The sequence below is a fragment of the Phascolarctos cinereus genome, unplaced genomic scaffold (genome assembly GCF_003287225.1).
Source record: "Phascolarctos cinereus isolate Bilbo 61053 unplaced genomic scaffold, phaCin_HiC Scaffold_9;HRSCAF=440, whole genome shotgun sequence".
NCBI classification, from domain to species: Eukaryota; Metazoa; Chordata; class Mammalia; order Diprotodontia; family Phascolarctidae; genus Phascolarctos; species Phascolarctos cinereus.
In genome coordinates this window covers 45,887,341-45,912,429 of record NW_027556402.1, presented here as the reverse complement: position 1 = coordinate 45,912,429, position 25,089 = coordinate 45,887,341, and the positions used below count along the sequence as shown (strand labels likewise).

Sequence of the window (25,089 nt, the reverse complement as noted above, 5' to 3'; positions counted from 1 at the left end):
CTTACATGCCCAACAGTTAGATAATGTCTGATCAGTCGCGGCATAGGAATATAATAAAATATCATTGTGCTATAAGGAGAGACAGATGTGCCCAGGATCAAACAACAGAAAGTAGCAAAGGCAGTGGGTGGCACAGTAGATAGAACACAGGAACTTGAGTCAGGAAGACTTAAGTTCAAATCTGGCCTCAGACACCCACTAACTGTATGACTTTGGGCAAGTCATTTTTTCCTCAGCTGTAAAATGGGGATAGTAGCACCTACCTCCCAAGGTTGTTGTGAGATAATAATTATAAATGAGATAATTGTAAAGTGAAATAATAATTGTAAAGCACTTAACACAATGCCACACACATAGTAGGTGTTACATAATTGTTAGCTATCATCTTTATCATTATTACTATTAACATCATCAGTATTACCATCATCACCATCATCATCATCATCATTATTATTATTAGCAAAGCTGGGAGATGAATGCAGGCTCTCGGTGGCTAAATCTAGTGTTCTTTTTGATTACTCTGACCAAATGAAATAACAAATTAAAATATTGTGGAAACAAGGTAAAGCTCTCTGTAAATGCCAGATGTTGCAGTTGTGGTTTGCAAATGAAGTTCTGTCTTTGTTGTTGTTGTTATTGTTCTGATCCCTGGATGTCGGCTGCCCTCTTTTAGGACTGCATCCTATTCAACTGTCAGTGAATCCTCGCCTTTTGATGAGCTCTAGGGAATACTAAAACCAATCCCATTTCGCAGTTGTCAGGACCAATTGACCAGTGACACCATTTTTACCTATGGCTGTTTTGCAGCAGCAACATGTTACAAAGTTAAGAGACTTGGTTTTCACTGGCCGCTGTCAGCTAAAACAACAAATTTTTTCAGTGTCTAACCCTGAAGAAGAGCTTTGTTGAAGATCAGGGTTAAGGTTAATGCACTGGAAAGTTAGTGGATTTACCTCTTTGAAATATCAGTGTTAACTTCCTGTTGTTTCCAGTTGAGGAGAGCATTGCCTCCAGTTATGCAGAGGAATTTTACTCGACTACCTTGTATGGATATATGAGGAAGGTGCGCTTTAGACATGAGTAACTGAGTGCTCCCTTTGCTCTTAAAAGCATGGCACAGAATTTTCCTAGGTTAATGTTTGAGTTCACCTTTGTATTGAAAAATAAATTGGAAAGTAATGTAGGGTATTAAGAAAACCAGTGGATTGGAGTCAGAAGATTTCTGTCCAAGTTTACATTTAGATATCTACTAGCTATGTGATGATGGGAAAGATATATGAAGCCTCTGAGGCTCACTTCTGTCATCTGTAAAATGGGGATAATAATCCTTGTAGAGAAAGAGATCATGGTGCAATAGGAAAAACACAAGATTTGAAGTCATATATAATATGAGCTTCAGTCCTGTTTCTGCCACTTATTACCTGTGTGGCCTTGAGCAAGGCATTTCACTTTCATGAGGCCCCATTCGTTCATCTGTGAAATAAGGACATTGAATGAGATATTCTTTAAGGCCCCTTACAGCTCCTCATTTGCCTTAGGACCTATGCAGCATTTTTCTTTTGATTGCATTTGTTGTAATGAGATGTGATCTGTTTGTCCAGCCATGAAAGTAACTGGCTCCCTCGTTGCCACACACTCCTAAAAATGGTAAATGAGTAAATACTCGATTGTGCAACTATGAGATAGCATGTCTAAGTGGGCTGGAACACCCTGACTTACTGGAGAAGGTCCAACTACGTGTAAACTAGGGAAGTGACTTTTAAGAATTGTCTTGGAACCTACCAGAAACTACAGATGTCCCTCATATGCTCTCAGTAAAGCCCTCTTCACATAAGCATTCACGCCAAGGGCATTTATGTTGTGTAATGTGCCCAAGTCTATAGGCACCCATACCAAGGGCCATCTCAGTCCTCAAATATTCTATTGATTTATGTATTATGTCCCACCCCTACATTTAGAAAAGAAAATATATTACCCGCCCCATTGCTCCTCTTAATAAGAGTATCCCAGGATAGGTTACAGTTAGGTAAAAATATTGCTATTAATAATAATAATAATGCTGCCATTAATAATTATTAATGATATTAATCAGAGGTATTGTCAATAGCATTTATTAGTTACATTACTATTAATGTTAATTATAGCAATATTTCACCTAACTTATTTATGATAATTTGCCATTATTGGAAATAGTAATAGCTACCATTTATATAGCACTTCAAGGTTAACTTATTTGATCCTCACAATCACCCTAGGAGATAGGTACTATTATTACCACCACTTTACTGATGAGGAAACTGAGGCACAGAGAGCTTACGTGACTTGTTCAGCTAGAGAGTGTCTGAGGTAGGATTCAGACAAGGCCTTCCTGGTTCTGTCCTCCATTCTCTTCACTGGACCACCTTTGCCTGCTATGTGCAATTCACTGTGCCACTCACCTTAGAAAACAGAAGGTTTGGCCAAAACATGATCCCTTCCCTCATGTCTCTGATAGTCAGAGAAGAGACCTATGACACATCTATGAATAGCTATAATATATGGAGTATACGTGTATATATGTATGTGATAATTACATCTTAAATATATATACATATATAATATACATTATAATGTAAATATCTAATATAATTGTATATAAATATAATTATAAGATAATATATAAGGAGTCTCAAAAACATGGTGGAGTTACAACACTAGAGGATAGTCTTTAATCTCAACATATATTTCTAGAATAGTAAAAGAAGTACCAAAAGAAGAAGCAAAACTACCAGAGATCCTCAAAAATAAACATTTTAAATCATTCAAAGAAATGAGCAAATCAAAAAACCTTAAGGTAATGGAGGGGAAAACAAAAACAAAAACCAGACACCAACACAAGCCATCCCCATTCAATACGGAACAGTCACCAGAACAAGAAAAGGAAAAGACCCTAGAACCCAGCTTAGTCAGCCATCACTTCATCTCATTGCCAGGTGACCAGACATGGAAGTCAAAAAAACACTGGCTTAGAAAAGGAATTAATTTGTTATGGGGAAAGATGGTAAATTGGACATAGTCATACCTTGTAAAAGGGGAAAAGGCAATGGAGAAACAATTTGCACGAAGTTTGGTATGAGAACTAATTAAAATAGCCCATTCCAAGAACATTTCGAAATAAATATGGAAAGAACACAACAGATTTTTTTAAAAAACAAATAGATAAACAAACCCAAGGACAATGTCAGCATTTCTGTAGAAGACTTTTCTTTTTCTCATGTTGATGAAGTATATTTTATATTTTGGCTGTATCATAAACCCTTGATGTGCTTCATGAGGGTGTGGAAATAGTACTAAGGAAAACAAAAACATCAGAGGTTGATGTTGGAGGTGTATTTTGAAGGCATCAAAGAAAATGTTATCTACAGTAGCAGTATTGTATTATTCACAATCTAATGTGAATGACTTAGCTATTCTCAGCAATACAATGATCCAAGACAATTCTGAAGGACTTAAGATGAAAAATGCTATCCGTCTCAAGAGAACTGATGGAGTCTGACTGCAAATCAAAACATACTTTTTCTTTACTTTTTAAATTTTTCTTGGGTTTTTTTAGTCTGTTTTTTTCACGTGACTAAAATAGAAATGTGTTTCACAGGACTGCACGTGTATAACCTAACTGAAAGAGGTTGGCAGGCTATTAGAATAGTCTAGCCCAGGAGGTTTTCACCTAGGCAGTCTGAACTTGGTCTTTTTAAAAATATTTTGTCTACTGTATTTTAATGTAAATTTGATTTCCTTTGTCATTCTATTTATTTTATGCATTTGAAAGCATTATTCTAAGAAGGCGTTCATCCACTGGCTTCATCAGACTTCCAAAGGATTCCATGACAGCAAGAAAGGTCAGAAACCTCTGGACTGACCTGAGAACTTTCACTAGGTGGCTGAAGGAGGAATAGAGGAACTTCCCTTTGGCTAGATGCCTGCGACTTTGGGCCACTGGTTATTCCTAGTGTAATGTAGTGGGAAAGGAACTGAACTTTTACATTAGGAAACTGGGTTCAACCGTTGCTAGGTCTGTGTCCCAAAGAGATAAAAAACAAAATGGAAAAGGACCTATATGTTACAAAAATATTTATAGAAGCTGTTTTAGTGATGGCAAAGAATTGGAAATTGAGGGGATGTACATCACTTGAGGAAAGGCTTAACAAGTTGTTGAGGTGATTGTGATGGACTTCTATTGTCTATAAGAAACGATGAGCAGGATGCTCTTAGAAAGACATGAACTGATGCAAAGTGAAATGAGCAGAACCAAGAAAATGTTGTCTACAGTAGCAGTATTGTAGTATTCACAGTCTAATGTGAATGACTTAGCTATTCTCAGCAATCCAATGATCCAAGACAATTCTGAAGGACTTAAGATGAAAAATGCTATCCATCTCAAGAGAACTGATGGAGTCTGACTGCAAATCAAAGCATACTTTTTCTTTACTTTTTAAATTTTTCTTGTTTTTTTTTAGTCTATTTTTTTCACATGAATAAAGTAGAAATGTATTTCACATGACTGCACGTGTATAACCTATATCAAATTGCTTGCCTTCTCAATGAGGCAGGAATGGAAGGGGAGGGAGACGATTTGAATTTCAAAAAAATTTTAAAACAAATATTAAAAATTGCTTTTATATGTAATTTGGAAAAAATGAAATATTAATTTTTTTTAAAAAAAAAGGAAACTGGATTCAAGTCCTGGCTCAGACTCCTAATAGTTTTATGACCACAAGAAAGTCACATAATTACTCTGAAGTTCGGTTTATAAAATGGGAATGATATTTACACAACTGTATATACTTCTTTGCAGAAAACGTACAAGAGTCAATATTTCACTCTAAATTTAATGTGCATGGTAACCCTGAAGAACCCAAAACATGAAAAAGAACAAAATCTTAAATGCAAGTGGCACTTTTTAATTTGCTTACAATTTAATCCCCATCATTCTTCTAGCTGTCTCCCTCCCTCTGACATATGAAGCTTCACGTAAAGGATTCTATTGTTCATTGAAGAAATGACCGAAGGAAGGAAGGCATCGGCTTTGGAGTTGATTACACTGTAACCTTGAGTGTCAGTGTTCCTTGGGAAAGAAAGATGAGAATATTAATGATGATTGAGTTAGTTGACCTGGACCTGGATGCTTAGAGACCAGTGTCATTATTAGCCCTCTCCAATCCTGCCCCAGTTTTAACAGTGATAATATGGGAGGAGGGGGAAGGAGGGGATGGGCTGAATTACATGCATAAATGTGATTTATTCTATAGAGGTTGAGTGAAACAAGATATACGCTTCCATGTAACTATGAATAGATGACAATAACAAAGAACGCCTCACCACACCACGACTCATCCTACTAAAAGTAACTTTGTTTTTGCTAATCTACTGCCTAATTTTTTTTTCATTCTGGTCATATTTTTATTTTAATAAAAATGGTTATTATGATTTTTGGAGCAGAGACAAGGAAGAGTCAGTCTGTCACATCATAGTCATCCCTGGATATCCATTCCCTTCTCACTCCCACCAATGAGTCCTTCTTTGTAAAAAAAAAAAAGAAAGAAAGAAAGAAAGAAGAAAAAAACAGCTAAGTAGACTCAGCCACCTCAGTGAACATATTGGCTGGCACAGGCAGCCGTCTGTACCAACTCTACCAAAAAAAGGGAAGCATGTTTTATGTTGACATTGCTATAGTCATGTATATTGTTTTCTTGCCTTTCCCTTCATTACCTCATAAAATTCTCTCCGTGTTTTTCTGAATTCTTCATATGCATCATTTCTTATGGCATAGCAGTGTTCTATTACATTCCTCCATTCCCTAATCATTGGGCACCCACTTTGTTTTCAATTTTTTTTCTGCCACAAAAAAAAAATGTTGCTTGAATACTTTGGTGCACAAAGGACTCTCTCCCCAATGTTTTCTACCATGTGGACTCGGCAGTGAGACTGAATATACACAGTCCAGTGACCTTTCTGGCATAGTTCCAAATTGTTCTCCAGAATGGTTGGATCCATTCATGTCTGTGCCCCCAGGTTAATAGTACACCTTCCTTCTCATAGCCTTTCCAACATTGCTTCCGTCTTTCATTGTGTTTGTCAGTTTGTTGAGTGTGTCATGAAGTCTCATAGTTATTGTAATGTGTGTTTCTCTTACTAGTGATCTAATAATAATAGTAACTAATAGCTAACATTTATATAGCTCTTACTATGTGCCAGCTAATGTGCTAAGTGCTTTATAATTATTATCTCGTTTGATCCTTAACAACCCTAGGAGGGAACTGAGGGAAATGAGGCAAATTTACAAATGATGAACTGTGATTTCCCAAGGGTCACACAGCTAGAATGTTTCTGAGGAAGAATCTGAACTCAGGTTTTCCTGATTCCAGATCTGGTACTCTATCCACTGTGCCACCTAGCTACCTAATGATCAGGAGCATTTTTTCACGTCTGTTGATTGTTCATAATTCTGTTGAAAACTTCATATCCTTTAACCATTTCTGCCTGTGGGGGGGGGGAGCATGGTCCTTCATTATCAGGATTTTTGTTTTTAACAGCTTGATCTGATACGCATATGTTATATGTTACCTGTTGTTTTTAATGCTTGGAGAAGGTGGGGATAGTTGGGGATTGCGGGTTAGTTGACTGTAAGCTGTAATTTCAGGTCTCTACATTTGTTTTATTTTCATTTCCTATACAGAAATTGACATCGAGCGTTGTGTCCGTGAATCAATCAATTTGTTTTGCTGGACACCCAAAAGTGCTACTTACAGACAACACGCACAACCTCCCAAACAACCTTCTGACAGCAATGGGGTGAAGAATTCCATGCCTTATTTCTCCATTGACTCTCAGGACTCTCCCAAGACAGATCTGGTACGTCTCTGCATCTTAATGCAGCTAGTCACACATACACTTTGTTAACTTCATCATTTGTACACTTTATAACGTAAACATATTTCGCGAACCACTTGCAGGCATTTGTTTATGTGATGAGGTCAGTGTCCAGTGTATTTTCTGGCTATTTCAGCTGGGCCTTTTTTTCCATTTAGAGCTGGAGTGGCCCTCTGAGGTTTAGTCCAACACTCTTATTATACAGTTGAGGAAACTGAGGCTCAGATTGGTAAAGTGACTTGCCGAGGGTCACATTTAGTAAGTAGCAGAACAAGATTTTGAACTCAGGTTCTTCTGATTCCAAAACCAGAACTTTTGGTAAATCCACTTTATGTTAGTTTATTTGTGAAACAGTTTTAGAAGAGTGATAGCCCCAAGGAGGATTAGGGAATGTATCTGAACTGGAAATCTGTACTTCTTTATTGTTAGTTGACTAGTCAAAGTTTTAGAAAACAATGAAAGCCAAGATTTTCAATTTTTATGTTTATTTTCATTAAAAAGAAATAGATTTTTCTATACAATAACTCTTTCAAGACTATCAGTTATAATTCTCTATATCTTTTAAAATGTCTTAAGCTGGATGGCACAGTGGACAGAGCACTGGCCCTGGGGTCAGTAGTACTGGAGTTCAAATCCAGCCTCAGACATATAACAATCACTAGCTGTGTGACCCTGGCCAAGTCACTTACGCCCAATTGCCCTCACTAAAAAAAAAATATATATATATATATATATATATATATATATATATATATTATATATATATATATATATATTATATATATATATATATCTTAAGCTGCTTGATGTATCTTAAATAATTGTTCTCTACAAAATTGTCTTACAAGTTGCCCACATAAAAGGATGCATATCTTGCCAAACTTAGTAAGGTAGATGGAGTTACTTTAACTTAAAAAAAGTAAACATACAGAAGGATTTTTAAAAAACTATATTGATGTATTTTCTCATTCTCCTTTAATGTGTGTTGAAGACATTTGTGATTTTATGTATATGTATGTGTACATGCGCACACACACACATAAATTCACTATTCAACCTCTGCCTCTTTCCTGGGTTCCTTCACTTCTTCACATATATATATAAATAATGAATTACATCTATAATTATATTTATCTTATATGCCCCTCCATCAACAACAAATTTTATTCATTAAATGTCACATAAACATAACCCTGATTTTGTTTAACAGACATAATCCCTTTTCTTTTTTCTTTTTTTTCTTAATTGTATTTTCCCAATTACATGTAAAAATAGATTTTCAACATTCATTTTTGTAAAATTTTGAGTTTCAAATTTTTCTACCTCCCCAAGACAGCATGCAATCTGATATAGGTTACACATGTACAATCATGTTAAACATATTTCCACGTTAGTCATGTTGTAAAAGAAGAATCAGAACAAAGGGGAAAAACCATGAGAAAGAAAAAAACAAAAAAAAAAGTGAAAATAGTATGCTTCGATCTGCATTCAGACTCCATAGTTCTTTCTCTGGTTGTGGATAGCATTTGCCATCATGAATCTTTTGGAATTGTCTTGGATCATTGTATTGCTGAGAAGAAATAAGTCTATCATAGCTAATTATTGCACAATATTGCTGTTGCTGTGTAATGATGTTATCCTGTTCTGCTCACTTCACTCAGCATCAGTTCATGTAAGTCTTTTCGAAATCCACCTGCTCATCATTTCTTATAGCACAATAGAATTCCACTACATTCATATACCACAAACTGTTCAGCCATTCCCCAATTGATGGTATTCCCTCAATTTCCCATTCTTTGCCACCACGAAAAGAGCTGCTATAAACATTCTTGTACATGTGGGTCCTTTTCCCTTTTTTATGATGTCTTTGGGATACAGACCTGGTAGTGATATTGCTAGATCAGAGGTTTTATAGCCCTTTGGGCATAGTTCCAAGTTACTCTCTAGAATGGTTGGATCAGTTCACAACTCCATCAGCAATGCATTACTGTTCCAATTTTCCCACATCTTTTTCAACATTTATAATTTTCCTTTTCTGTCATATTAGCCAATCTGATACATGTCAGATGGTACCTCAGAACTTTCAATTTGCATTTCTCTGATCAATAGTGCACAATCCCTTTCCTTAAAACAGGTTCTTAACCTGGGATCCACAGACCCCAAAAAGGATATATGGATAGATTTCAGGAGCTCTATGAACTTTGATGGGAGGAGGCATCTTTATTTTGATTAACTTTTCCTTTCCTTGGTAATCATATATATTTTATTTTATACATTTAGAAGCATTATTGTGATAAGGGGTGCATAGGCATCATCAGGTTGCCAAAGGGTCCTTGAGAGATACAGATGGTTACAAATTCCTAAAAGCCTGGATCCTAAAGTGAATAATATTCTTCTAAACATGTTTGTGAAAGCATGTACTAATATAGCACCCTAAAGGCTAGTAATGCTAAATCAAAATATAGACTACTAAATAAATATTTATAAACATATTTGCATTGAAAATTTTCGTTTGGAAAGTTTGAATTGCTTTCTGCAAATGGGTTAAATGTTAGGAAGTTAATATCTCTCTTGTACTAAGGGAAATAATTACTTAAGCAAAGGTGTAGTTGTTTGGGAGAAGGAAGACAGAATGAAGAACATGGCTTATACTTGATAACTTAGAATGTAGGAATAATGGAAATCTGTGAAAGCTTGGAAAAGCCAATTTATTAAACTTTAGAAAAGCTCCATTATACAGTCAAATGTAGTATATTCTTATTTCAGATCCTCTGACAAACAGAAAATGTCCACAGGATATAACAAGATTACCATAGTGATAACGTCTCATATTTGTATGGTACTTTGCAGTCTACAAATCTCTTTCCTCACCAACCGTATAAGGAAGGCACTGCAATTTGTTGTTATCTTCATTTTGTAGATGAGAAAACTGAGGCTTTGAGAGGTTAAGTGATAGGATCGCTTGATTCTGTAGTATGTAGAGTAGAACTGATTTCCTCAGAAATCTCTCTGAAAAAAATTCAGCTTGCTTTTAAAAGTGGTTTACAATTATAGCTATCACACTGACATCCCGAGTTATGGATGTTTTATAGTTTAATATTTTTAAATTGCAGAGGTCTTTGTGAGAATAAATGATTTCTAAAGACTGCTTCCCACTGTAAGTCTACAATCCTATGAAGACCCTGTATTTCTAAATCATTTATAATTGTAATCATATGGGTCATAGAAATAGGTCCCTTGTTATTCTTGGGTTCCTCCCCAGCATGGTGAGGTTTTGCTGCTGTTGTTTTTTCTGTTGTTGAGGCTCCAGTGTCAGTGATAGAAGGGTATCCATTCCAGAAAAGAGGGCCTCCCAGCTTCTATTGCTTTCTAATCTGTTGACTTCTGATCATAGAATCAGAATCTTGGGGCTAGAAGGGCCTTCAGAGGCCATCTAGCGTCTTCTCCCCGCTCTCCCCCTCTTCCCCCCGGCCACATCCCAATACATCATTTAGACTTGGATTTCAAATGACCTTTACTTTTTTGTTTTAGTGCTATTTTGATCCCAAAATTCTTAAATAGTGTGCCAGTAGAATTATTTCATCTGGTGCCAAGGCCTCCCTCATCCACTTTTTGCCTTAAACAGTGCAGTGCTTTGCACATAGTAGACGTTCAGAGCTTATACAAGGGATTTGTATGCCTTAGGCAACTGAAAATCATGTCCCCTTTGTTTGAGTCTCTTTTGCAGACTTTGAGCCTATATTTATGACATGTGTGACATGACTTTTAACAAAATTAATAGCTATATTCTTTGAAAATTTTCTGGCATTGAAATATATTCAACTTATAAAAGTAATATTGAGAGGTGCCCTTTCTCCATCGCACCCTGCGTGGCTGCTTACCTTGCCTGTACAACCTAGTTCCTGCACTGGGCTCAGTATGGTTTATTGAGTTGAACTGAACAACCAGAGTCTGAAGATTGGGAGTACAATTTATCCATTGAGGAAGAGTGCAAGAAGAGGGATATAATTTCATGGATGAAACAAAGGGCTTTGTTATCTATGAAAAAAGGCACATTGGATGGACCCACTGTGATGAGTTTATGGGAGGACACAGACAAGAGTCCCCCACCACATGGGAAGGCATGTGGGATCACAGCTAGTGTTACTGAAGGGAATACCCCCATTGATGAGATCACAAATCTGTTAGAGTTGGAGAGTTCAACTTTATTTCCTGCCTATAAATGTCTAACAGGCAGTGTGTGTGTGTGTGTGTGTGTGTGTGTGTGTGTGTGTGTGTGTGTGTGCATAAAAGTATCCTTCAATGGTATACAAATGTGTGAAGCACACTGTCCTAGGCACTTTAAGACTACATAAGTCCTTAATGATATTCAATAAGTCAGTTGGAAAATATGCTCTGAGTATGCTATTCTTAAAGCAAATGAATAACACTTTATAGTTCTGGGCTAGTTAAGCATTTATTAGGGATAATTTTGCATTCATATTAGATTTAGTGAGAAAAGTGGATAGAGTACCAGAGCTGAAGTCAAGAAGACCTGAGTTCAAATCTGAGCTTTAATACCTGCTAGCTATGTGACCCTGGATAAGTCAGTTAACCTCTTCTTGTCTGTTCCCTCAGCTATAAAGTGGGGATCATAATATCACCTACCTCCTAGGCATGTAATAGGCACCTAATAAATGCTTCTTCCCTTCTGTTCCTCTACTATTTTGTGTGACCTTGGACAAGTGATTTCACCTCTTAGGCCTTCTGTAATAGGATAAAAATCTTCCAGCATTCCTCCATCTCTCCATAAGAGGGATTAATTTTCCCTAAAAGGCAACAAAGCTGTCCATAGGAATTGATTGGTCCCTGTATCCCTTGACTTACTGTCTTGGTGACTTAAGGGCGTAAAAAATGCCCTACTCACTCCTCCATGTGGAGTGGGGGCCCAGCTGAATTGGTAAAAGCCATGCGCTATCCTGCTGACCAGAGATGTTTCCGTATGGAGACAAAGGAGACTCTTGTCTATAGAAGCTAAGAACTTGCTGTGTTCTTGATCTGTCAAAGCTAAGTAAACCTCCTTTTCTTAACTGTTCAGTGATTTACAAGTGTTTCATTTAGTCCCAGAACAGAACCTGAATTAACAGGTGCTGGCTAGCGCTCTTTTATTTCTACATCTGTAAAATAAGGATGTCCGTTGGTAACCCTGAGGTCTTGCTGGACTCTGAATCTATGATCTTGTGATCCCATGGCTGCTGAAATGTTACTGCCTATCAATCAGAGGTGGGTCTTGAGAAGGGTAATAAACTCAAGAAACAAAACAGGTATCATGGCACAGTGAGAATGCCAGGCTTGGAGTTGGGAGGACCTAGAGTTGAATCTTGCCTCTCACATTAGTACCTGTGTGACCTGGGGCAAGTTACTGAGCCTCCCTGTACTCCTCTATAAAATGGGAGGGGTGGGGGTTATATTCACTGACCTCTCAGGTCCCTTGTTGCTCTGCATGTATCATCCTATGAATTTTCTTAAGTAATGTAAGGATTTTACTTGTGTCAGAATTTGCCCACGTGGTCACAACTTCTCAACATTTAACTTCTGACCTTGTCTTTTTCCTTGGTTCACTCAGGTCTACAAGAACATGCACATGTGTGTATATGCATATACACACCCTTGTGGGTTTCTCAGGGCTTAAGCATTTTTTATTATTTGGTGTTGAAACAAAAGTTTAGAGAGAACAGATCCTTGGACCTTCTTTAAAAAAAAAAGTCAGCTGGCACATTGAAAGCAGAATGAGAAACCAAATGAAAGACACACACTTGTTTACTGTAATTGTTCACCTAATTGTTGTAGATGAATTGGAAACAGAAGCTTGGGTTGGATACCTTGGAGTATGTAATTAGAGCCATGCTTGCTTTGTGTTTCTGTCCCAGTACCATTAAGGCCCAAAACATCTTTCTTTAAATTCCTTAGAGTTTAGAAGTGGTTAAAGTAGGCCTAATTTCAATTCTAGGTGAAAGTTTTTTTTTTTTAAATGGGTCTAGTTAGAGAAATGAGGTTCATCCTGCAATAGCAAGGTCAAGGAGAATGGGGATTCATCATAGGAAAAGAAATTGCTTTTCCTCCCTCATTAGCTTGCCACAGTTGTTAGAGCATTCCAGTCCATCCTCCTCAACACCACCTGCTCAACCCTGCCTGGAGAGGAAGTCAGAGCATCTCAGTAAGCTACCAAGTTTTATATGCCAGAGAAACAAGGGGTGGAGGACATTCAAAGGACTTGGCTTTATTGATTAGAACAGTGTTTTTCTTCTAAGGCCAGATTTGATGCAGAGGTGATAGAGAAACTTCTTAAGAAGGATTTTTAAGAAATGCAGTAAGAATTATAAGCATTGTCAGAAAGTTTCCTTTAAGATATGTGAACAACAACAAAACAAAATCACTGAACGGAAAAATACTCTAGTGGTATTACACGGTGTTTTATTCTAAATCCTATAAAAACCTATGAAATTGACTCACACCATATGGTAAGACATAGTTAGAAGTCACCATCCAAATAGGACTTCAAAAATAACTATCCCTTCCAAATATAATGTAAATTGCACATCTTCCTATAATAAGTTCTGGAATTATTTACCTAATGGCTTATTTAATTATTTGCCAAACCTTTTGCTTTAATGGAGCAAAACAACAGTGTGAAAAATTCCCAAGTCAGAAGTCATTTGATTTAAAAATGGTTTTGAACTTATATTTGAATTGAGAATGTGTGATATTCTAGAAATTTACATTTTTATTGATAGATTTTGCTATTATTTTATCTTCATTTCCAAATATATCCCTCTCCTATCACTTATCCATGAATCTACATTTTGATCATTTGTTCCCAAAGGAAATAGAAAATTATCCACTTTACTAAATCATAAATGTTTCACATCTCCATGCAAGCTATTATCTCTCATTCTAATATCATACAAGGTTTGGCTTCTCTTAAAATTTTCCTAAAGCAGAGGCATTTCTGCACATAAAACTAAAGTGGGAGTTGAAATGTCAATAAACCACATTCTTTAATAGGGTCTTAACTCTTTTTTGGGGGGAGGGAGGGGTATTAACTCTTAACAGACTTGGAAAGCAAGATTAGTCACTAGTAGATGATACCTGCCCGATGTAAGAGTGTATAATTTAGAGCTGACTTCAGCATGCAATGTTTAGTTACAGCATACAGTGGCACCTAATGTTTATCAAAAGCTTGAAGAGTTCTTTCTTCAACTATTCTTCTGAGGGATGGAGTGAAAATATTACTCTTCCCATTTTAGAGATGGCTTGGTGGGACAGGATCAAGAAAGCTTGGGGTGAAATCCTGAGCTCTGGGGTATAATCATTTAAACTCAGTGCCCCCAGGCAACTTTGTAGGACAATAAGTTACAGACTAGTTGCTGATCTTCACTGGTAAAGAGAGTCTCCCATGTTAGGGGATTCATTATACCCACGAAATCACAGGTATAGACCAAAAAAAAAAAGGATGGAGGGAGGGGGGAGGTTAATGAAGAAATTTTTACATGAAGAGTTTGAGATTTTCTCACAGAGTTAGAAGTGTCAGTCACACAGTAAATGTTAGTGCCAAGACAAACCCAGGACTCCCAAAGCTCTCTTCATAATAATCATTAAATTGATAAACTCTGCTTAGTTTGACTTTGGTTCTCAACCTTTTGGTCCATTCCATTACACTTCAGTATCAGTTTCCTCACTTGTAAAATGGAGACAGTAATAGCATCTACTTCATGAAGGAGTCATAAATTATGAAGCACATTGCAAACATTAAAGCACTGTATAAATGGCTGGCTATGGTTGTTATTATGACCGTTGGCTGCTCTTTTCATGTTGGATTATGTATTAAAATGATGTTGGGTAGGTCCGGAAGAGTTATAAATTATTCTTGCATCTTCCTTTGTTTCCAAAACTAATTGTTATATGGTTTTTGAAGTAACCTTTTGATGTGTGATGTGTTTACACATGGAAGTACTTAATGTCTGAATTAATGAATGGATGGATGTGCTAAGGGCCCCTAATGTACAAAGGAAACCATTAGATTGAAAACATGTTTCAGGGCAGGTGTGCTATGCTGTTCTGCTGTGCTGACGACCAGGCAACCAAAACTCTTTAGAAGGGCACCCAGATTTAGAAAGCCCTGCCAAAACATGCAGTCCTTCAACAGCTTAGAAACAACTGAGTTTTGTGTCTTGTTAACAACAATAATTAGTTCAAATATGAAGCTGCAAGAGCATATGGGCCTCCTCATCTTCCCCACTGAATGAACCCTATTTCAGCTCTCCCTCTGGTCTATCTGCCCTTGATCATCAACTAGGGTTAGGTGGGTGGCCATTCACTCCATTTGAAAGTTGATGTAGTCATTGATGGATTGGAGAGGGGCCTAGACTGGATGTTCCTGAAAGCCCCTTCCAGTTTTAAAATTCTGATTCTATGATTATAAAGTTTTGAAATTTTGAAGGCCCTGATCGCTGTTTCTAGAGCTAATAACTACCTATGTTGTAATCACACGTACACACAAACATACATGTTTTGTGTATGTGTGTGTGTGCATCTATTCACCTCTCTTTTCGTTCTAACCGTTGTTACCCTGGGATGAAAAAACGAAACTCGTTGTTGAGTTGATTACTGCCCTTTGTTTTATTTTTGAGTTCTGTCATATTTGGAGCTAACAGCCCCTTAAGTGGACATTGATGCAAATATCATGTATATACAGTCTTCTCTAATCATTTGTACACACGTTTTTATATATTTGCATATAGGCATGTGGGGGGGTGTGCTTCTATTCACCTCTCTTTTTCTTCTATTCTGCTTTAGGGGGGAGCACGGGGACAGAGGTTGAGAACTGAAACTCATCGATGGGTTGGTCACTGGCCTTTGTTTTATTTTTCAGTAATGCCATATTTGGAGATGTGCATCAGCATGAAGCATAGCTAGCCTTAATGTTTTTCTTTCTTATTCTGGCATCAATTATTTCCCAAGGCACAGCTGTGTTCATTCTTACAGTGTGCCTCTGCCTATTCCGATAAAAGCTCATGAATCCAAGTGAGCTCTTGGCAGAAGAGTGGGTATTAAAATAAATGCTCTGGTCATCTGATTGTGGGAAGGGTGGGAAATTCTTAGAATTCTTCAAGTGAGGTGCCTGGCCGTACCTTATCGCCACCAAGGAATGGCTGCCGAATTTGTGGAACTGACTCTGCCCTGGCGTGCTGACCCAAACCTAGGCTTTTCTTTAAAAGGCAGCAGAATTGCCTGTCTTTTGACCTAAAACAGCAAAGTATGCATTGAGGAAATGTGGGTCAAAGTCAAGAGGTCTCCTCAATCCAGTCAGATGGAAGAATTTTACTTTTCAGTGCTGGGTATTCCATGCATAAACCCTCTTAATCTGTTTAGCCCCAACTCCTTAGTTCTGATGAATTTAAGGTCATTTTCTGAGGTCACTGAGGATTGTCTGCATATATGGAGCTGTATGCTAGAATATTGTTTACATCCTTTACTTCTTAACAATAATAATAATCGCTAGCATTTATGTAGTATTGTAAGTTTTATCAAACACTTTGGAGATCTCATTTTATCCCCACAGCAAACTAGGAGGTAGGTGATATTATTATTCCCATTATACAGATGAGGAAACTGAGGGAAACAAGTTAAATGTCCAGGGTCACATAGCTAGTAAGCATCTAAGTCTAGATTCAAACCTAAGTCTTCCAGTCTCCAGATCCAGTGCTCTCTCCACTGCCCCATCCAGCTACCACTTCTTTGGGCTCCCGAATAAGTATGGCAGTAAGTTTGGATAGAATGGCCAATGGTTCATTACAAGCTGTTGAGCTTTTCTTGATCGTTCAGCATCCTGATTTGGTCTTTCCTGATCCCTATAGTTGTTAGCTGTCAATGATCACATTTATATTTTTCCATTTCCGTGTTATATTCTTCCCTCCACCCCCTCAAAGATTCAGTCAGTCATCAAGCACTGAATTAAGTGCCTGCTATGGAGCTACCAGGGTGGAAATGAAACAAAGGGCTCAGATTCTCTCGAGGGAAACAAAGTGCACATTCTTAATATATACAAAATACAGAGAAGAAATAGAGAAAAGTCAGTAAGATTTGGATAGGTCAAGGGGGAAAGCCATCCCATGAGTTAATTTTTGTCCAGTCAGTAACCTTTACCAGAATTAATATTGTAGTTTTACTTGCTTTTGTCTGTTTGCGTTTGGGTTTTTTCTACCACATGCTGTACTTTGGTGAAGAGCCCTTTACAGAGGTAGCCACATTCTTTCTTCTGTTGAGGGTATTTGTAGTACCACTGAGTCCTGGTCCCAACATTCTGGTGTCCTGTGTGTCCAGAGTGCTTGCGTTCTAAGAGGACATCGTGGAACTTTGTGAATGTTCTGTCCTGGAAGTGAACTTGAAAGGTGGAGTGATTGTAAGATTTGAGGTGAAGTTCAAGGAGTTCTTAAACACAGCAGCTTGAGCTGAAACTTTAATTAGAGCCTGGACCACAGGCGGTTTTCAGGCCGCAGGCTCCCCACCCCTGGCCTGGACATTCCAAACATGAGTTTAAACATTTTATATACACCTGCTTCAACCCTTTCATAGAGACTGATTTCACCAGGTAATAATACAGTACAGAATAATACAAAAGAACAAAATAGACATCACTAAGCCCGTGCTGGGTTCAGAGCATTTTCCTAGGCACTAGGGGAGATACAAAGTTTCTATAAAACTTGGTCCCTCCTTTCCAGAAGCTTACTATGCAGGTAACAACTCATCTACGTCATATTACAAAACTGTGATAGAGGAGAACAGAATACAATTCTAGGTGAGGGCTGAAGGAGAAGCTAATTCCTGAGTAGGGGAATGATGGAAGTCTTCTTGGAAATGGCCTTAAAGCTACTTCCAAATACTTCCAAGGACATGCTTTCATTTTGATTCTTCCCCATCTTATGACAAAATGCTGTTTGTCTACATGCATTGTGTTTTGGTTAAAATATAACAGGAAGACTAAGTATATGGCCTTCTGTCTGGAGTGTACAACTATTCCGTAAGCTTTAAAGGACTGTCCGGCAAGACCAAAAAGAGAGGCCAGTTCTTTGTTCAGTTGTGTCTGACTCTTCATGACCTTATTTGGGGTTTTCTTGGTGGAGATGCTGGAGTTGTTTTCCATTTCCTTTTTCAGATCATTTTACAGATGAGGAAACTGAGACAAACAGGGTTAAGTGACTTGGCTAGAGTCACCTAGGCAGTAAGTTTCTGAGGCCTTATTTGAATGCAGGTCTTCCTGACTCCAGGTGCCAGTGTTCTATCCACTGTACCATGTAGCTACCCAAGTAAGGTATAGAGTACCCACCAAAAAGAAGGGTAGAAACTTAGCCTTCAAGGCAGACAGGGTTAAGTGACTTGCCTAAGGTCACACAGCTACTAAGTGTCTGAGGCCAGATTGGAATTTGGACTCGGGAAGACTCCAGGCCTAGCACTTTATCCACTGTGCCACCTAACTGCCAATTCCTACTCTTGTCCTAAGAAGGTGTTAGCTGTTTTTCCTAACAAGGACTGACTAAGGTGAAGTTGTATGGAGGAATGTAGTATAGCAGATCTCTCTAATTTAATAATTACATTATAAAAATTAAAGTTGGGGGCAGCTAGGTGGTGTAGTGGATAGAGCTCTGGCCTTGGAGTCAGGAGGACCTGAGTTCAAATGTGACCTCAGACACCTGACACTTAATAGCTGTGTGATCCTGGGCAAGTCACTTAACCCCAATTGCCTCATCAAAAAGCAAAAAAAAAAAAATTGAGTAGAGGTATATTATTTGTAATAATAAACATTAGTTTGCAGTGATTCAGTTATATTATTTATAAATTATAGAGCCCTTCCTTGTGTAGTTTTATAATATAATTTACGTAGTCCTGAGGTTGCTACCAAATATTGATATCTGATCACTACTGTCAAGCAGTACCCAGGGAAAGATCAGGAACTAACAATTTGGGCACCCAGGAAAGCAGCAGAAAATACCCACAGTTCAGCTTTGAAATTTATGACATGAAAATAGCACTTAAAGGATCATAGTCTTCATCATTTGGGGAATGCCCTCCACCTACTCAGATCTCATCCTGTCTGATAGCTTAGAGTTGTAAAGATCTTTGAGAAAAATCCTGGAGATTGAGAGTAATTGACAGGCCTCAGACCCTTTGGTGGGTTATGGGGTTGTCTAACCTAAGTATGTGAAGACGGCCCCCAGCAGAATGGGTAGATGATGTGTGGGACAGAGACCACTGTGCAAATAAAATATTCAGAGGCTGAGTTATTGAAAAGCAGAAAAGAGTTTTATTACTTTCTCATGAGAAAGGGCACACCCCTCGTTGCCAGAGAAACGCAGGCCAGGGAGTGCAAATTGGTTGCAGAAAGCAAGTCTTCTTGTACCCTAATGTGAGCTCCCCCTCTAACCCCCTTCTCTTTATCCCATTGGCTGGGCTTCAGAGGGTACAATCTATTGGAGGAAATCCCCAGCAACAAAGAACACAGGTGATTACACAGGTTTGCCTGAGACAAGAAAAGGTGGGAAGTCTTTTAATAGCTGTTTGCTCTCTGCTCAAAAACAGGATCTGGGTGGTTTCAAGGCAGTTTTGCAAGTTTAGCTGTTTTTGCATATGTTAGCCTTGCAAGGGTAAGCAGTTTCAATGTTTGCAAAGTTTGCACAATGTTCTCTCTTGGAAGTTGGGGTAGGGTATATGCTATTCCAAAATATACAACATGATTTAATAGTTTATATTAAACCCCTGAGGAGACTTCACTGTTCAGGGATTTCATCCCTCACCATGAGAATAACTGGTTCCAACTACCATGAAGGTGGCCTCACTTTCTGCTAGTACCTTTCTCTCTAAGGTTACCTTCTATATTTTGCATGCATCTTGTCTAGATGTATTTTTGTACATTTTGTCTCCCCCATTAGAAGGTAAGCTCCTAGAGCACAGGACCCATTTTTGCTTTTCTTTGTATCCCCGATGCTCGGTTGCAGTGGGTAGCATAGTAAGCATTTAATTAAATGCATGTTGGTTGATTGATTTATTATTTCCAGAAACAATGGTAGTTTAAATTTAATTGCTTTTCCCAGAAAAAGAAATGGAAAGAGGGGCAGGACCATGAGGCATGTCAGGAGGATGGCCAGCATGAAGCATGGTGTGCTGGAGCCAGCTCAAGCCAGCTGTCACCAAAGCCTGTTGTTAAATCGTCAGTGTCAGTATTTATGTCACAGAAATTGGCAGACTCCACAAATCAAGGTTTAATTTGTTGTTTTGATTGTCTAGACTTGGGAAAGCCATGGAGAAAATGTTAATAATGCAGAATAAACTTAAAAGTGTGTCCTGGGGGCATCTAGGTGGTGCAGTGACTAGAGCACCCACCCTGGAATCAGGAGGATCTGAATTCAAATGCGGCCTCAGACATATAACACTCTCTAGCTGTGTGACCCTAGGCAAGTCTGCAAACTTTTTTTTTTAATGGAGCTGGTTGTTAAACTCATACCAGCACTTTGTTGGTTAGGGGTCTAAGGCTAATTAGAAATAGTGGACTCTTTATCGGGACAACACAACTCTAGAGCAAGGCTTTCATGCAGGAAGGTGGTGCAAGTGAAACATGATGCTTGACGCATAATGGGAGCTCAGTAAATATCTTCTGCTTGTTAAATATACATAATTACTATCCCTGGAGCCCCATTGTAACAACTGAGGCACAGATCACTTTGCAGAGTAGTTTAACCTAGACTTTAATTTTAGCACAGATCCCAACATGGTGTAAAGACCCAATTGTAAGAATAAGGAGAAGGGATGAATCAGAGATTAGGGTTGACTATATTCTAATTGTGCCTTGTTGTAATATTATTTCTATCTTCAGTAACTCTGGTCTTAACCCATAGGGGTCACTAAAAGGACTTTCCTTTGATAAGAGAGCATGTATTTTTACTCAACATTCTACCAGCTTAAATCTTCAACATAAAGAAATGCACCTTTGGGGCTTTAAGTTAGATGTTTTTGAAAGCTACCCCCTCTCTCTTAGGCTGATGAGATAGCATTTACTACTCCAAAGGGTTAGTTCGATCTTCCTAAGACAATTCAATTGGAAACCATTCAATTTCCTGGAATAGCTCTGGTGTACTGTCCAGGTTTCATACCATACAACAATGAGGTCAGCACTGTAGATCTGTAGTCTCATCAATGTGGATCGTCATCCCTTCCAATGAGGCTTTCCTGGAGTTGTTTTTGTATTCCACGGATGTGAATTCAGCATTGGCTGTCTATCAGTTATCCCTGGTTCTCTGTACATGACTGGTCCTTTTTTCTAGTCAAACATTTCTTAGTACTTCTCCCATGGAATTACATGTTTGTGTAACCAGACATTGAGGTAAATCTGACTCTCTGCATATATTTTTATTTTTTTAATATATTTTTTTTAATTTTTAGGCAGTTGGGGTTAAGTGACTTGCCCAGGGTCACACAGCTAGTAAATGTCAAGTGTTTGGTCTGAGGTCGGAGCTGAACTCAGGTCTTCCTGACTTCAGGGCCAGTGCTCTATCCACTGCACTACCTAAGCTGCCCCAACTCTCTGCATATAGAGATGGAGGACTTCTCACAAATGCAGTTTAAGTGGACACTAAAAGTTCCCCTCACCTTGGGAAGGAAAAGGTCTGCATGTGGTTTCTGGTTTCACTTTTCGGGAGCGGGAGAGTGTTTTCAACAAAAGCAGTATGTATATGGGCTGGCATTTAGATAGAGAGAGAGAGACATACACACAGAAAGAAACTCAGAGAAATAGAGAGGCAGGCAGGTACACACAGATGCTCCAGAAGTCATTTGACATTGTGAAACTAAGATTGTGGTGCTAAGATGGCTTATCTCTCTCCCAACTTTCCACCTCTACCTGCTCAAACCTACTGAGAAAGAGAATCACTGGGAACAGACTGAGATATGTAATAGGGTAATGAAATGTTTAGTTTACTCTTTCCCCTTTTGCCTGCAGATAGCTGGCATATCTGCCAAGATTTTTCTATTCTTAAAGGTATTCGTAATTTCTGGATTTTTTTTTAGTAACTTAAAGCTGTCTTACCCTCAATAAAAATTATGACCAGTTATAACTACTTTGTGATATGTGTACTGGATACTTCAGTAGAGTGAGCTAGTGAAGGGATTGTCATATTCATACAGAAAGACGAGGAGAATAGATGTTCTGTCTGGATTATTGCAATGAGAAGGAAAGGCTTCTTCCTAGATTCAATTCAGGGCTTGAGCTCTATGATCCTTGTGGGTTTCTTTTAATTGATAACTCTTTACAAGCTTTTCAATTATAGAGGAAATTAAACCACATGATTCAGAGCAACCATTTGCCCTAGGTTATGCAGGAGAATCAGGAGTAAATAAAACTCACTAATGTGAGGCTCAGCTAGGTTTACTCTTCATTCTCCCTTTTCTTTTTGTCCCTGCTGAGGGGCATAGTAAAAGCATTGACGAAGAGAGAATCCACTTCTGCAGCTTACTAGGGCAGAATTTAGGAAAGACTAAAAAAGTCCTTAGCGCAGCTCAGTGGCACAGTGATAGAGCACTGGGTCTGGCGTCAGAAGACCTGAGTTCAGTCAAGCATCAGATACTTCCTGGCTTGTGTGACCTTGGGCAAGTCACTTAAAACTCTATTTACCGTAATTTCTTCATCTGGAAAATGAGCTGAAGAAGAAAATGGCAAACCACTCCACTATCTTTGCTAAAAAAAAACCCCGAAGAGTTGGACATGACTGAAAAAACGGAAATGACTGAACAACTACAAGAAATTGCCCTTATTCCAAAGGTGGAATCTTCATGAAGAGGCATAGAGGAAACTCGCCCCATAGCTCAACCTACCAGTTATATTTCTTTGTGTTGCATCCTATTTACACTCCATTGTCCAAGGATGATCCTTCATTTTAATTTCTCAGAGATTATAGTATTCTTTGAGCTGCAGCCATACAAGACCATTGGAAGAATACTGGTGGTTTAAAAAAAAAAATGAACCCTCATTTCAGGGAGAAGTTTGGAATCATTTAAAAAAAAAAAGAAAAGAAAACTTTGCAGTTCCCCAAAGGTGATCCGGCCTGCTCCCCTCTTCTTGTTCAGTTTAATTCTTGGCCCAACTTACTGTCCGTTTGTTCCCAGTAACACACTGAAAAGCCATTGATTTTTTCTGGGGAAGCAATCATAAATGACAAAAGATTAGATGGTCCCATGAGCAGGAAAGTAAGTAAACATGCTTTAAAAACGCAAGAGGATAACTTTAGCTTTTGAATTAAGATGCTATCAAATACTTTTTACCATGGAAAAAATTCAAATTTCATTACTTGGTAGGAAGATATATTTAAATACTTTGCAACTTTTCCATATGAAAATTTCAGAAAGCCTTTTTGTTATAATTACTACATAATACTAGCTGGTTTCCTTGAGTATTTGAGATTTTTCCCCTGTTTAAAGCTGCATGTGTTTGTCTTCTAAGTGCTTTTATTGCCTACCCAAATATTTACACAGTGTAGATGCCAGCATGTTACAAGACTTTGGTTACCAGTAAAATATGTAGAATTTGACCCTGGTTTAAGTCCATTTCTCCTAGAAGTCGAAGCTAGTAAAAATGAAGTAGTACTTTGAAAAACATCCATGTTGCTCTGCTTCTTTCTTTCTATGAAAGTATGACAACATTTTGTCGCTTGGCTGTTTACTCTGTAGTGCCCTAGCAATGATTTTTCTTAATCCTAGATTGATCGCACCCCAAACTAGCTTGCCATTCCCCTTCAACTCAAGGGGAGTAATACTACCTACCCTATACCGTATAATCTCTCTGAATCTCAGGGTCTCTGTATTTTGGAAATGGTAAGAATTGTCTCAAATTATTCTTTTGTGAATACAGCTAGTGCAAATTAAAACTGTTTGATACAGCTCCCAAGGATACATGGAAAGTTTTCTTTTTAAATTAAGAAACCAAGTTTTGAGCAACCCTAGTTTATTTTGTAGATTCAGTTATAGTTCTTCTTCTCCTTTCCAAATATTCAAAATCTCTTTGATCTGTCCCCTTCTCTCCACTCATCCAGACACTCTCATCACCTCTCTTGTGAGCTATCACAGTAGCCTTATAGTTGATCCCTCTGTCTCGTGTCTCACCCACTTCAATTCCCACACAGATGCTAAAATGATTTTCCTATAATGCATATCTGACTCTGCCATACTCCTTCTCCCCAAACTACAGTGGCTCCCTGTCAAATGTAAATCCCTCTCTTGGCTTTCAAAGCTCGTTACAACCTGACCCCAAATTACCTTTCCATCTTTATTACACATCATCAATTCTACAGTCCAGCCAAACTGGCCTTCTTACTGTTCATACAAAATACTGTTATCTCCTTCCTCTGTGCCTTTGCATTGGCTGTCCTCCATGCCGGTAATGTACTTCTTCCTCACGTCTTCTTCTCAGAATCCTTAATGTCCTTCAAGACTCAGCTCAAGCACCATTTTCTGTACGTTCTTAATCTGGGGTCCATAATCCCCAAAGGAGTCTGTGGATAGAATGAATTCTGATTTGGACGTATTAAATTAACTGGAATTATTCTAGCCAGAACCTGTAATTAACCAGAATTTTTTCTGTGTTCACCATTGTAAGAGAAAAACAAAATAAGCAATTAACTAAACTCCTGTAAGAAAGCAATTTAAAAGAAAAAACTCTTAGGGTATAACTGGGTAGTAGCAGTGGGAGGGTGAAGGAGGAATCCTAAATCTAACTCAGTCTCTTTCAGCTTTCACATGTACTGTGCTATAAAGTGATGAGTAAATTATCAGAGTGATGACCGTGAAGTAGCACAAGATCACTAAAGAAATTTCATTCATTTTTACTCTGTAATGTTCATTCATATTTTAGAGGTTTTTAGCAATAGAGATTTTGGTATAGTGGAAAGAAACTGAATTTAGCGTGAAAGGATTGAGTGTCAAATGACTTTGAATACTGGTTCTGCTACTGTTTGCAGAGATCTTCAGGTTCTCTGGATTCGGATGGCTCCCACTTTAGTTCAGGCCCTCATTAGCTGTGCTTGTACTACGAAGGTAGTCCTCTCATTCATATCTCTATTTCTAGTCTCTTCTCTCTCCAGTCTATCCCCGTACAGCTGC

The 25,089-nt window shown here is 38.2% G+C and overlaps 1 protein-coding gene across 3 annotated transcripts in view; it reads left to right on the top strand.

The window, feature by feature from the left end:
* TBCK (TBC1 domain containing kinase) overlaps positions 1 to 25,089 on the top strand; it is a 259,078-nt gene that overhangs the window by 172,576 nt on the left and 61,413 nt on the right. For all 3 annotated transcript variants that reach the window (XM_020974731.2, XM_020974730.2, XM_020974732.2), the window contains one exon: positions 6,716 to 6,891. In XM_020974731.2, the coding sequence (XP_020830390.1) occupies positions 6,716 to 6,891 (176 nt within the window). The remainder of the gene's footprint in view (positions 1 to 6,715; positions 6,892 to 25,089) is intronic.